Here is a 13,498-nt window from a genome sequence, read left to right on the forward strand (position 1 = left end):
AATGAGATACCACCTCATACCAGTGAGAATGGGGAAAATTAACAAGGCAGGAAACAACAAATGTTGGAGAGGATGTGGAGAAAGGGGTGCCCTCTTGCACTGTTGGTGGGAATGTGAACTGGTGCAGCCACTCTGGAAAACTGTGTGGAGGTTCCTCAAAGAGTTAAAAATAGAGCTACCCTAAGACCCAGCGATTGCACTGCTGGGGATTTACCCCAAAGATACAGATGCAGTGAAACGCCGGGACACCTGCACCCCGATGTTTCTAGCAGCAATGTCCACAATAGCCAAACTGTGGAAGGAGCCTCGGTGTCCATCGAAAGATGAATGGATAAAGAAGATGTGGTTTATGTATACAATGGAATATTCCTCAGCCATTAGAAACGACAAATACCCACCATTTGCTTCAACGTGGATGGAACTGGAGGGTATAACGCTGAGTGAAATAAGTCAATCAGAGTAGGACAAACATTATATGGTCTCATTCACTTGGGGAATATAAAAAATAGTGAAAGGGAATAAAGGGGAAAGGAGAAAAAATGAGTGGGAAATATCAGAAAGGGAGACAGAACATGAGAGACTCCTAACTCTGGGAAACAAACAAGGGGTGGTGGAAAGGGAGGTGGGTGGGGGGTGGGGGTGACTGGGTGACAGGCACTGAGGGGGGCACTTGATGGGATGAGCACTGGGTGTTATGCTATATGTTGTCAAATTGAACTCCAAATAATAATAATAATAATAAACTTATTTGCGATAAGGTAATTTATTTTCTCAAATAAATTAGTTGTTAATTAAAGCTTTTTGATGTAGTAAAAAAAATTAAATAATTTTCAGAGTAAATAAATTTATTATAGTTTCCATTCCCATCAAGGAAGTAGAGCATAATTTCCTACTCTTTAAATGTGGACTACACAGTGGCACTATACCTCTATCATCCTCCTTCCCTAAGCCTATAACTCCAGCTTATCAACAGAAAAGCATCACACAGATTCTTACAGAAAGACATCTTACAAACATACCTAATCAATACCCCTCAAAACTATTAACTTCAAAAACAAAAAAACAAAACTATCACCACCAATAGGAGCCTAAGGAAACATGGCAACTAAATGCAGTACTGGGTGGAATTGAAAAGGGACATTATAGAAAAACCAAGGAAATTTGATTTAATATGGACTTTAGCTGGTAACAACAGTCAAATTTGGTTCCTTAATTGGGATAAGTGTAGTATATGAATATAAAATGTTAATAGTAGGGAAAACTGAGTATGGGGTTTGTGGGAACTCTGTACTATCTTTACATCTTCTCCATGAATCTAAAATTATTCCAAAATTAGTTTATATAAAACAAACTCCCCTGGGCCCTGCATTGAGAACAGGCTGGAGGAGTGGCACTGGAGGCAGGTAGGCCTATTAGAAGGCTACAGCCATAGCACAGGGGACGGATGGAGATGCTGACACTAAAGTGGCAGCAGTGGGCAGTGAAAACTGAAAGATACTGAGTATATTTTCAAAGGCTGATCTCTGAGTAAGGAGCAGAGAAAGCAATTTTAGAGTGCTTGATGAGGAAACAACCCTTTGCTGTTTGTAGCTATACCATCTCTCCCACCAAACTAAGCTCTACAAGGGCATTTCTGCCAAAGCACCTCAATTACTTGGGCAGCATACCTAATAGACAGTAAATAATAATTGCAGAATCAAATTCTCCATGTCCTGTGATGAGATCCTGCATGTCCCCTTACCTCAGTTTGGGCACAGCACCTCCCAGAACACTGATAACACCAAAGTGAATATAATTTATCTCCCCTATTTATCTTACCAAAGGAGACACTGTCTTTTAAAAATTGACCTAATTGAGGTGCCTGGGTGGCACAGTAATTAAGCATCCAGCTCTTGGTTTCTTGATTTTGACTCAAGTAATCGTCTCAGGGTTGTGAGACCAAATCCCAAGTCGGCTCCGTGCTGGCCGTGGAGCCTGCTTAAGATTCTCTCTCTCCCTCTTCCTCTGCCCCTCCCCTCCACTTGCATGCGAGTGTGTGTGCACACTCATGCAACCATGCACTCTCTCCCTAAGTAAATAAATAAATAAATAAAACCCACCTAATTAAGTTTCAGATTGACTGATATTTATATTTTCACTGTAGAACTTATTAATGAGTCCCACAACCCAGTGAACACTGAAGGCCAGTAAGATTGTTTTTAAGCCGTGAGATATTTTTTAATTTATTTGTAGACTCTTGATCAGTCCCACCACTTGAGTTGAATGTTTAACAAGAGGTGGTTATGCTGGTCCCAAACTGTATCAGTTTTACCTGTTGGGATAGTAATTTTATTCAATTAAATATTATATAAACTGGTGCAACATGAGTACAAACAATATGAGTACCAACGGAAGAGGGGTGTTTCTATCACAGCAAAGTTGAATGCTGAAGATTTGAGGAAGACATCTCTAAAAATACTGTTGTGGACTAATGGCATGAATGAGAAGAGACTTGAGAACAAAGAAAATGGGAACTGCTTTCAGACTGTTTAACAGGTAACTTTCACTTCTCCCTTGAAGTAGAATTTAAAAAATCAGAAACAGGAACAGAAAAACCCTAGAAAACACATAATGGGCATGGTTCATGGAATAAGACCAAATGGTCCTCATTCTGTAGATTCCTACTCAAAGAAAAGGCTTCCAAAGAGTGGTAATAAGAGTTCATGTATAAGTTTTGTGCTGTTATAAAATTACCTGATAGGCATGTTGTTATCACTTACTATTAATTTCCTGTTTAAGTTTTTCAGTTAGCTAAACAACTACCCACCAAATTTAGTTGAATTTAAAGATTCTACTGGACTGTGATCCTTCTTCGCATTCATTCCCACTCTCTCTTTCTCTCTCACCATTTCTTCCTCATGTATACTTTTAAATGATAACTGGGATGCTAGTAGGCGATCCAGATAGATTTCCTATAGAAAGTTGCAGAGGATTTTATCACAGTAGACTTCATTTCCTTAAAAACAGGACATTGTAGGGCATAAAGAACACTCCAGGCCTTATGGCTTGATGTTATTACGGGAGTTAGTCTTGTCTAGTAGAAAGTGTAAGATGACCTTGCTGAAGATTCCAGAGTTATGAAAAAGATTAGTAAACCTGACAAGTCCCATTTCCTTTTTTGCTTACCATTATGCTGTACTTTATCTTGTTTCAAGAGTCACTTCTCAAATCTATTTCTTAAATGCTGGTCATCCCTATTGGAAGGAATATAAATCTTTTGGAAGGATTCTCTATTGAGACTCTTTCATGTATATGCTATCAACCCAGCAATTCTCATGATGGGAATCTATGTATCTTAGACACTTGTGTGTTTCCTAACACCAGGATGTTAGGTTTGATCTTTGTATGGTTGGATGCAGTAGCATCAGACATTTCTTGTCCAGCCTCTCTTTCTTCCCTCCCTGATTCCCAGCTCCTCTAAGTCTGGTTAGGACTCAAGAAGGGGCAGAAGTCTAGGCTTCATTAACTAGAGGATGCACACACTTCTGACCACTGTCCCTGGTTCATGAATGAACATACAACACCAAAGGAGTCAATGAGATTTGTCCCCAGGACATTGGCTGAAGTCACTAGGAAAGATGATTTCTCTTCTTTCTGGAATTCTGAGGTATAAGAAGGCTGTGAATCCAGAACTGCTAGTGATCATGGCTACACCACGTGGATAAGCCTATCTGAGGATGAAGCCAACAGAGGAGAGAAGGGCATCCAGCATGCGGACGTGAGAAGAAATAAAAACAGAATTTCAGGGCCATCATTTAAGTGTCTGGATCATCCAATCAGTTATGTATGTGAACTATCAAATTCCCTTTTTTCATTAAGCCAATTTTATATAGATTTCTGGAGTTCATGAGCACAAAAGTCCCAAGTATCATAGAAGAAAATCTATAAACAAACTAAATATTTACCAGTAGGGGAATAGCTAACCAAATTATGATATGTGGTATGGAATACTATACAGACATCAAAAAGAGGAGGCCACATTAGATGCGCAGTCATGGAAGTTCTCTGAGATATATTTTTAAGCAACAAAGGGAAGTAAAAAATGTGTAAAGAATGATCCTATTTAAATGTGTGTGTGGGATGCCTGGGTGGCTCAGTGATTGAGCATCTGCCTTCAGCTCAGGTCATGATCCCCAGGGTCCTGGGATCAAGTCCAGCATCGGGCTCCCCATGGGGAGTCGGCTCCTCCCTCCGCCTATGTCTCTGCCTCTCTATCTCTCCTGTGTCTCTCATGAATAAATATCTTAAAAAAATAAATATGTGTGTGTGTGTATATCTTTGTGTGTGTGTTGTAAGAATTGGTAGGAAAACAGAATGGAAGGAATGATTCTGAAATGTTTACCATGGTCATCATTAGGGAGAGGAGGCAGTTAAGAAGGAAGCAATGTGTATAAGGTAGACTTTCTTTGTATTTTTCCATTGTTTTTCTAAGTTTATTATAATGAGTATATATTTATGCATTGCTTATGCAAATTAAAATATTTATTTATTTCATTATTCATGAGAGACACAGAGAAAGGCAGAGACACAGGCTCCCTGTGGGGAGCCTGATGTGGGACTTGATCCCAGTACCCCAGGATCATGCCCTGAGCCAAAGGCAGACACTCAACCACTGACACTGAGCCACCCAGACGTCCCAAAATTAAAATTTTTAAATGGAAACAAATCTCGTTCCCAAGGTCATTACTTTTGGTCTGTGTGGCTTCTCATTCCACAAATCAGCACATCTAGAACCAATACTCTTCCCTCAGTTGTCTTTCTCTGCCCTCATCTAGTTAGTGATACCACTAGCTGGAGTAGGGATCTGAGAGCTCGCAGCGGGGGCTCTTCTTCCTGTAGGCCACTTCCCCAGCATCCCAGGGGCCCCTAAACTGATCACCTCTGCCCCCCCCAGACCCCTCCCAGAAGTGTCCCTCTCTGTCCCACTCCTGCCACTGCAGTTCAAGCTCTCATTATGAGCTGCCTGCATGAGTGCAGTCCTCTCCTACCCAATTCCCAAGACTCCAACTCCCACAAAGATATGTTTCTAAGATGCATTTCTGATCCTGTTACTCCTCACTTAGCAACCTTCAGCCAAAGTAGGAATGAAGTACAAACCCTGATGCATGGCCTGTTCGGCCCTTTGCCATCTGGCCTATGACACCTGCCACCCCACCATCCCCATAATGTGCTCATGCTTGCCAAAGGTCTTGCAGTTTCTGGAACATGCCCAAACTCTCTCTTGCTTCTGTGACTTTACAAATGCAGTTCCCCTGGCATAGCTCACTTTTCCCTGCTTTCTTTGCCTGACTCATTCCCTCACTCTTCAAGGCTCCAGGTAATAAGCATCACTGTTTTGGATTCTCCTGGGTGGGACTGGGTACTGTTTTTATGTGGCCTCTTGAAATTCTCTGCCATGGTCATCTTCCTTCTCACACCTTACTGTCATTATCTCCCTATCTTTCTGCCTTCTTTCCAGAGTCCCTGAGTGGGGGAGGCAGTGTCACAAAGTACAGGCTCAAAGAATCTTAGGCTACCATTTTATAACTGTGAGAACTTTGGTCAGTTAACTTAAATTCTGTGCCTCTGTTTCCTTATCTGTACCATGAAGAGCACCTGACCACAAAGCTGTGGTGAGGATGGAGCATGTCAATTTTGTGTAAAGCACTGACAAGGCTGCCTGACCCATGGAAAGTACCAAATAAAGATGTGCTATCATTCATAAGAATTAGTAATCTTTGGGTCTAATACAATGCCTGGCACTTAATGAGTGCTAAATAAATGAACAATTACTTCGTTGAAGAAAGTATTTTGAATAAATGCCTCTGTAAAAGCATGTGTTCCTAAACAAGAGGTTTATTTTTAATTTAAAACTTTTTACCTACGTACAAAATATAAGGAAAATGCCATTTAGAAACTTCAATTTCAAGTGATTTGAAGGCTAACTGCAGTCATCTATAACATAGCCAACATCATGGCTCCATTGTGATTATTCATACAGCTTTGTGTAAAAACAACCTCACTCATTAATGTTCATTTGCTAGATGGTAAGAGCTAGCACCCATGTTGAACCAATGGCCTGTAGAGTTTCATACATAACGCATTCTGGAAATGCTGACAGAATTATTCTCTGGCAGGATTTTTTCAAGTCCTGCTTCTACAACTAAACATTACTAAACATGTGAAGGCAGGATGGTTTCTAGGAACTTTTTCAAGACCAGTGGGAGAGCACAAAAGCAGTTTTGTCATCTTTGTTCTTGTCACAACCAAGTGTCTGCACCTGGAAGTCCCACAAGGTGCCCCAGTCGATCTCCTGAGCTCAAGATACATACATTCTGTCCCTGCTTGCCACTATCCCATCCCCTGGCCCTAAGGGTTAGTTGGTTCCAGTCAGTAGTATAGTGTGTTATCTCTTGGCCACCTGCAGGGCTCCTGGCAAGAGAAACCGCAGATAACTAAGTGGTTTTCATAGCTTTATGTTTATCGAAATTGAAGTCTCTTCTAGGAGGAATGTCTCCCACCCAGCCTTCATCTAGTATAGAACCTGATTGCATAGACTCTAATGTTAGAGGGATGGGAAGTATAGATTACGCCCTGGATCACTGAGCATGATGGTGAGATTAGCCACTCTTAACCACCACCCTTGGTTCCTTGACTCATGTATTTGAGCCCCAGAGATGCAGGACCATTGATGCACAGGACTCCAGCCCCACTGGTGTCTTTTCCAAGCTGGCCATCTCACCTTAACTGTACCTTAATGAAGCCCTTCCAACTGTCCAGTAACCACTGGGAAGAAACTTTCTGGGTGATAAAGTACATACTAGAAGCAGGTCATGCTATTGTCACGGGCAGTCTGGAGTTCTCCGAAGCATCCACTCGACTGTCCCCTGCCAGATCTCAGCATCTCAGTGTCTTTTAGCTTGGGCAGCTTGCTGCAGCTAGGAGTTCAGCCTCACTGTAAGCCCTCACCCCCAGCAATAAAGTCTTCATCTTTATTTAAAAAAAAAAAAAAAAAAAGCATACCTTCTGCTCATCCCTCCCCACCCCGCCGGGACCTAGGCACACCAGAAATGTGACAAATTAATTACAGTACTTAATTCTTGAAAGTGAAGGCTGACGGATGAGGCATAACAGAAAGAATGAAGGGATTGAGAAAAAGAGGAAGTGAGGGAGGATGGCCTGACTTCTCAGAGGTGATGGGCCTCATGGTTGTGCACTCAGAATACCACATGGCTCAATATGGGATATGTGGAGGGTGGGGGGGACCTTCTTCCTGTCTGGCCACTCCTCACGAGCCCAGGACGCCATCACGGTGAATGTCTCACTCTCCAAGCCAATGCATGGGCGGTGCTAATTCTTTCCCATGGAACCCTGGCCCTGGAACTCATTATGTCCCATTTTTCACTAGGACTGGCAGGCTGCAGAGAGTAGCCAACATCCACCCTCCAGACCTCGGGGGACTCGGGAGTTTAGGGAAGTAGAGAATGCATGCAGCAGGGCCCTCTAGAAGCTGCCTATTTCACGCTGTGGCCTCCTGGTGTTGTGACCTCACTCTGTAGATCATCCCCCTAACCAGGTCTCCTCTTCCTTTCTATGCCTGAAGGATTAGGGGCCACTGACTTATAACAACAATGAGTCTTAGATTCATGTAGCTCCTTTCTTACAGGGAAACTGGATTTTCTTTCTGTGTCTCTTCATTAGTCTTGCAGCCCTCCTGTGGGGTGGGCAGCCCAGGTAACAGTGACTCTCAGTTTAGCAGAATGGGAGCCAGGCTGGGGAAAAGGGTGTAGAGATGTCTGCACTGACATCTCCCAGAGGGGAGGACACATCATAAGTGAGACTTTGATGAGTGCACTGAACAAATATAATTTTATACTGTGCAATGAATAACCCTAAGAAGCACTAGAACCAGTAAGAACAATATAAGGGGTTTCTAGGAAACATATTAATAGAGACTGTTTTTTTAAAAGATATATTTAAATAATGACAAAGGACAGGAGGCATCAGCTAGGATTTGTAGGTAGGCAGGCTATTTACAGGAAACATTAACTGTGAGCCCCTTCATTGCCTCCACTATCTTATGTCACTAATTTCTGTTGGCTTTTCTTTTCCAGGAAGATCTCAAATGCTGTCTCTTTAACTACATATTATTATTTTGTTTCTCATTCCAGAAAATGCATGGTTTCCAGCTCTTTCAAGATCAAGAGGGAGCAGGCATCAGAAAGAGTTAGGGATGTATCAGGACTGACTCACTAGATCATATGCTGATTTGTCTAGCTTCTGTTCTTATCCCCAGCCTTAAAGCAAACTATTCAAATTACATGTGTGAATGCTCCCACAATTAGAGAAAACAAGGATGTGGCCATGATAGCTGTGCCTGTAATTATTAGTTGTTTTTTTTTTAGATATATTTATTTATTCATGATAGACACACAGAGAGAGGCAGAGACATAGGCAGAGGGAGAAGCAGGCTCCATGCAGGGAGCCTGATGTGGGACTCAATCCTGGGACTCCGGGATCATGACCTGAGCCAAAGGCAGATGCTCAATAACTGAGCCACCCAGGCTCAGTTTCAGGTGCCCCTGAAATTACTAGTGTTTTAACTGGTACTTCAAAAAAGATTGTGTTAAGTAAAAGTCAAATGCCAGCAGTGACTAAGTTTGTAAGGGTTTAGTTTCAGACTGTGTCCCTTCAGGTCCCTCCTCACCCCCCACTCCTGCCATCACACACAGGATAGTACCAGGTATCAGCGGGGAAAGGCCCCCAAGCTCCAGGAAATGAAAATCACTCCTCCTGCTGCACATGTACAATCACTTAGAAGCCACACTCTCACCACTCTTACAGCCAGACCCTCCCTCCTTTCTGTCACGCTTCTGCTCACCTGGGGCCTCTCACTTTGCAGGACGACAGTTAAGTGGAGTCCAGTGTAGAAAAGCAACCGCACTCCTTCCCATACTAAACAGTGTGTAGCTTCTGTTTCTCTACTTACAGTGGCTCTGCAAATACTGCCTTGGATTTAGAAAGCACATCTTACTTGAAGACTTCTTTTATAGTTGTATTAATTATTCCTCTCAACACCCAGGTGAGACTGCCACCCTTATTTTTGATTTTACCAGAAAGTGAGGTTCAGAGATGGATATAAATATCACCATGTCAAAATATAAATAATGCCAGAGTCAGGAATTTGATATATCCAAACGCATTTTGCGCCTGACAATTTCTTACTCCTGCAAGTGGTAAAATTATTTATAATAACTTCATAAATGCTTTAAAGATTATAGGATATAGTTTTACATTTATTATGTGAGATAAAGGGAATTCATACATAATGAAGGAAAATAGAATTTGAAGCCCGTTATTTGAACCATCAGAGAACTAGGATAAATTTATCAAGACCAAACAGAACTCAAAGAGAGAAGAAATGTTTCTGGGAAAAGGAGCTAAGTTTCTGGGATATGATGTAGGCAGCAGAAGTGATAGCACAGAGCAAGTGACAAATAACACAAGGAGGCACTCAGGCAACTGAAAAATCAGTGTTCAGCCAGAGTTATAAGAGGAAATGCACCTGCCTGATAGGGCGATGATAATTATTCATGGGGCATCTTTAGGACAATATGAGAGTTTTGAGCTTTTGTTACCTAAAACAAGCAGAGAAAAAGGTAGAAGGAAAAGATAAGTAATAAAGAGAAAAATTAACAGAACTGATTAAAAAAGAGATTAAAAAAAAGTTTAGGGGAAAAGGTCTTAAAATTTAAAAATTATTAACAAAAGCGGGGAGGGATCGGTTAAGTCAAGCTCAGGGTAGAAATACACATCTGCCATATGAAACTGAGTGCATGAGGAAGCCAGATGTGAAGTGAGCTGTGTGTCAGTTTATTTACCAAGAGTTGTTCCAAATTCTTTTTCACTTCTGTTTACTAACCTTGGCTTTGTTAGGTGCTCAGAATACACTCAGGCAAGTATCCAGAGGATTTTATACCTCTCCACCCCTGCCCCTGCTGTGTTAAGACATTGGATTCCACCTCCATATATTTGCCTGAATTGTGATTAGGATTTCTTATTGCTCATGTATCAATTACAACATATGAAATCTTGACCTGACACAAGTCAAGATAATGAAAATACTCCAAGGGACCTGGCTCTCGAGCACCGGGTCACAAGTTTACCTCAAATACTAGCTAATTAAAAAAAAAAAATCAGTCTGGTCACTAATCTTTTATTCAAAGCATTTTGAGGTCTAGGGAAATTCTATAATGAGATTGTTAACACAGACAAAGATCATAAAATTTCAAAATTTCAAGCAACACTAATGGCTAACTCATTTTAATTAGTGATTTTTGGCAAATGACATGGCATATTTGTATTCCATGGGGAAATGTTCCTGAAATGGAGGCAGGAGTGTGACATGCATATTGTAATTCAATTTAATTTTGATCCATAACTTTTTTTTTAAAAAGGAAAGTATTTATAATTCGTAAAACCTGTGATGAGACATTCACCTCTTAAATTTTAAAAAGAAGAAAACAGAGAATTAACTTGCCTTGCTAAATAAAATGGACACCATGAAGAAATCCAATAAGAAACTCTCTGAAATGTCTTTGTAGTCAAAATGGAAAAAGATCACAGTGAAGCCCAAGTGAATAAACTGGTGAGCCGGGTTGCAGAAAGAGGTCCGCAACAGCTTCATGCCAGCAACGACCATCAGGAGAATGTCCCAGCTGTTGAAGAGGAGAGAAAGGAATTGGTCAAGGGCAGCCTGCAAACTATCAGGTGAGTCACAACAGCTAGTCTCCTGCTCATTTACTGTGCAGGGTGCACTTTCCAGGCATGAAAAGCCCAGAGGGCAGAAGAGTGTGGGGGAGGGAAGAGGGGGAAGGGGCTCTGTCATAATTTGTCAGAAGAGCAAAGGGAGTCTCAGGGTTTGGGTCCCTTGCCTGAGGCCTGGGGCAGAGCAAGGATTGAAACTCAATCCCAGGGGAACCTCGAGCACAGACCCTTTGCCCCGAGAAGCAGCTCCTTTCTGCCACATGATTTCCACAGTTCTTTGTCCTTTAGCAAGGACACGGGGCTCTCTTGGAGCATATCTGAAGGACTCCGGCAGACAGAGCATGATGTCCCTCTGAGCGTCTGCTCATATATGCTTTTTTATTATAAAAGAATCTTACTGATGTGGTGATGTCATAATAGTTAATATTAAATTCTGAAAAGAAGAAAAAAAAACCCAGTATCTTAATAAAGCCATTTTTGCCTTTACAATGAACAGTAATTTAATTTCCAGTATTTTTCAGTGTATTTATCACACCAGTGAACATAAGCTCTCTGGACTCCCTTTTTCTTCTGCTGAAAATGATACCGTCAACATTCTTCCCCCATGGCACTGGTCTTTTTAGTTAAGGAATTCACCAAAGTAGTCCAGCAAAGAGATACCAAGACTTTGCTTTGAGGCCTGGACTCCTAGATGCTCTTGTCTAGGGACTCAGGTTATTAGCCTATATGTGTTATATGTACAAGTCCAACAGACACCAAGGTCAATGTTAATGATAACAGCTCAGAAGAGTCTGAGATGGCAAGCAACTACTTCCTTTCTGAATGAAGGCTTTGCACATTTTAGGCAGATTCCTACCCCCCACCCCCACCCCTTATAAAAATTTAGGAACTCGAAAGACAGAGATGGAAACACTTTCCAGAGAATGGTGACATTTAAGAGATTTTCTTTTTCTAGTTAAATACCGAAAACTGGAGCTATGCCGTAATTTCCTTAAGCCTAGAGGGATCCTAGTTTCTGGACCTTTATCAGTATTATCATCTTGTCCCAGGATAAGGACTTTCAAAACATGTTTTTAAAGCATGTCATTTTTGTTGTCAAAAAGATCTACTTTAAAAAAAAATATCTACTTTTGGCAATTCCATTTGCTTCCATGTGAGATTTCATATGCCTTTAGACCTAGGGCTGCAATTGTTTTCACTCTGTCCCAGGATGTGCCCAATAAGGTTTGCTCAAGGCCCTTCTGAGAAAAATAAGCCCTCGACTACATGCAGATTTGGGCTGAGTGGGAATGTTTTCATGTAACTTCAACAAAAAAACTTCAGGGTTCCTGCAGCAAGGTTGAGCACTGCTCCTTAACTTGTCTTTCTTTTCCAGTAGAAAACTAATACCCTTGACAAAAATACCATGTAAAAATATGACTTTGGGTGCTGTTGCCTTTGACAAGAATCCCTGCGGAAGGGGCGCCTGGATGGCTCAGTCCATTAAGTGTCTGTCTGCCTTCAGCTCAGATTGTGATCTCAGGGTCCTGGGATTGAGCCCCTGCCAGCTCCCTGCTCCCTGGGGAGTCTGCTTCTCCCTCTCTCTCTGCGCCCCCACCCTCCGTTGGTGTGCTCTCTCACTTTCTCTCTCAAATAAATAAAATCTTAAAAAAAAAAAAAAAGAATCCCAATGGGATACCAAAGCCCAATGACAAGGCATCTCAAGATAAGGAGTATTTGGGTTTTCAGGGGAGACTGGTGATTTTTCTGAGTTATTGAGGCTAAATCTAGATGAGGGTCAATTCTAACTTTCTTGTAACTATAGTTCAAATGAAGAGCATTAATTTTATGTTTACTAATGATGACTGGTTAAGATTATGGAAGATCTTAAGGATGATGTTTATAGTTTGTAGAATTATACAAAAATACTTGTAACATTGCAATAGTAGTGGTTACAGTTAAAACCATTCACAGAGGATTGTAGACTCAGCTGAAGGTTTAATAAAGGCTTATGTAGCAATCAGTGAACATGGCCTTGGACAGCTGCAAAGCATCCATTTCTATCAGGCTGAGATATACAAATACCTAACAGGATATCACAATTCACTTACTGGTCCATTTATCAGCTCCCACTCACTCTTCCATCCATCCAGCCTTCTACCATTTACTAGGGGGTTGGTCTTGAATAAGAAACAGTGCTTGTTATTGAAGACTCACTACCTGACTATCTGGTACAGGGGTTTTCAATGCAGCCAGTGGGGTGGCGGGGGTAAGGGGGTGTGGCTTCTATAACTGGGAACAGGTTTCCAGGTGATACTGACTTACAGCCTCCTGCTGTCCTGCTTGGGAACAACTGGTCTAATAGGGTACTTGAAATTATTTTCTAAGTGGTCAGATGCATGCCTCAAGAATACAAAGGAATTATCAGTTTGTGGCTCTGAGAAGAGTAATTCTGGTATCATCTGGGATTTGAGAATATTTGGAGGTACCTAGCTAAGGTGCAACTTTCTAACTTAAGTGTCTGGAAAAAAATTACAGGGGATAGAGGGTATTATTACCCAAATTGGACTCTCTGCAAACTGTTTGAGTCTGCCTGATTCCCAACCCTTGCATCTGTCCTCTGCCAACAGCCAGAATTGCTGGATCTCAACACGAAGGCTTAGCTTGAGGTCCCAGTCCTAATGTTGGAAACTGACGGCTTTAAACCCTTCGGCTCATTACCCTGGGTGCTGCA

At 41.6% G+C, this 13,498-nt stretch overlaps 1 protein-coding gene across 4 annotated transcripts in view; it reads right to left on the minus strand.

Moving 5' to 3' along the window:
* The window catches only part of PCNX2 (pecanex 2), a 300,858-nt gene that overhangs the window by 106,533 nt on the left and 180,827 nt on the right, over positions 1-13,498 (minus strand). For all 4 annotated transcript variants that reach the window (XM_041748906.1, XM_041748907.1, XM_041748905.1 and 1 more), the window contains one exon: positions 10,559-10,736. In XM_041748906.1, coding sequence (XP_041604840.1) covers positions 10,559-10,736 — 178 coding nt within the window. The remainder of the gene's footprint in view (positions 1-10,558; positions 10,737-13,498) is intronic.

This window comes from Vulpes lagopus, chromosome 3 (genome assembly GCF_018345385.1).
Source record: "Vulpes lagopus strain Blue_001 chromosome 3, ASM1834538v1, whole genome shotgun sequence".
In the NCBI taxonomy this organism is placed as follows: domain Eukaryota; kingdom Metazoa; phylum Chordata; class Mammalia; order Carnivora; family Canidae; genus Vulpes; species Vulpes lagopus.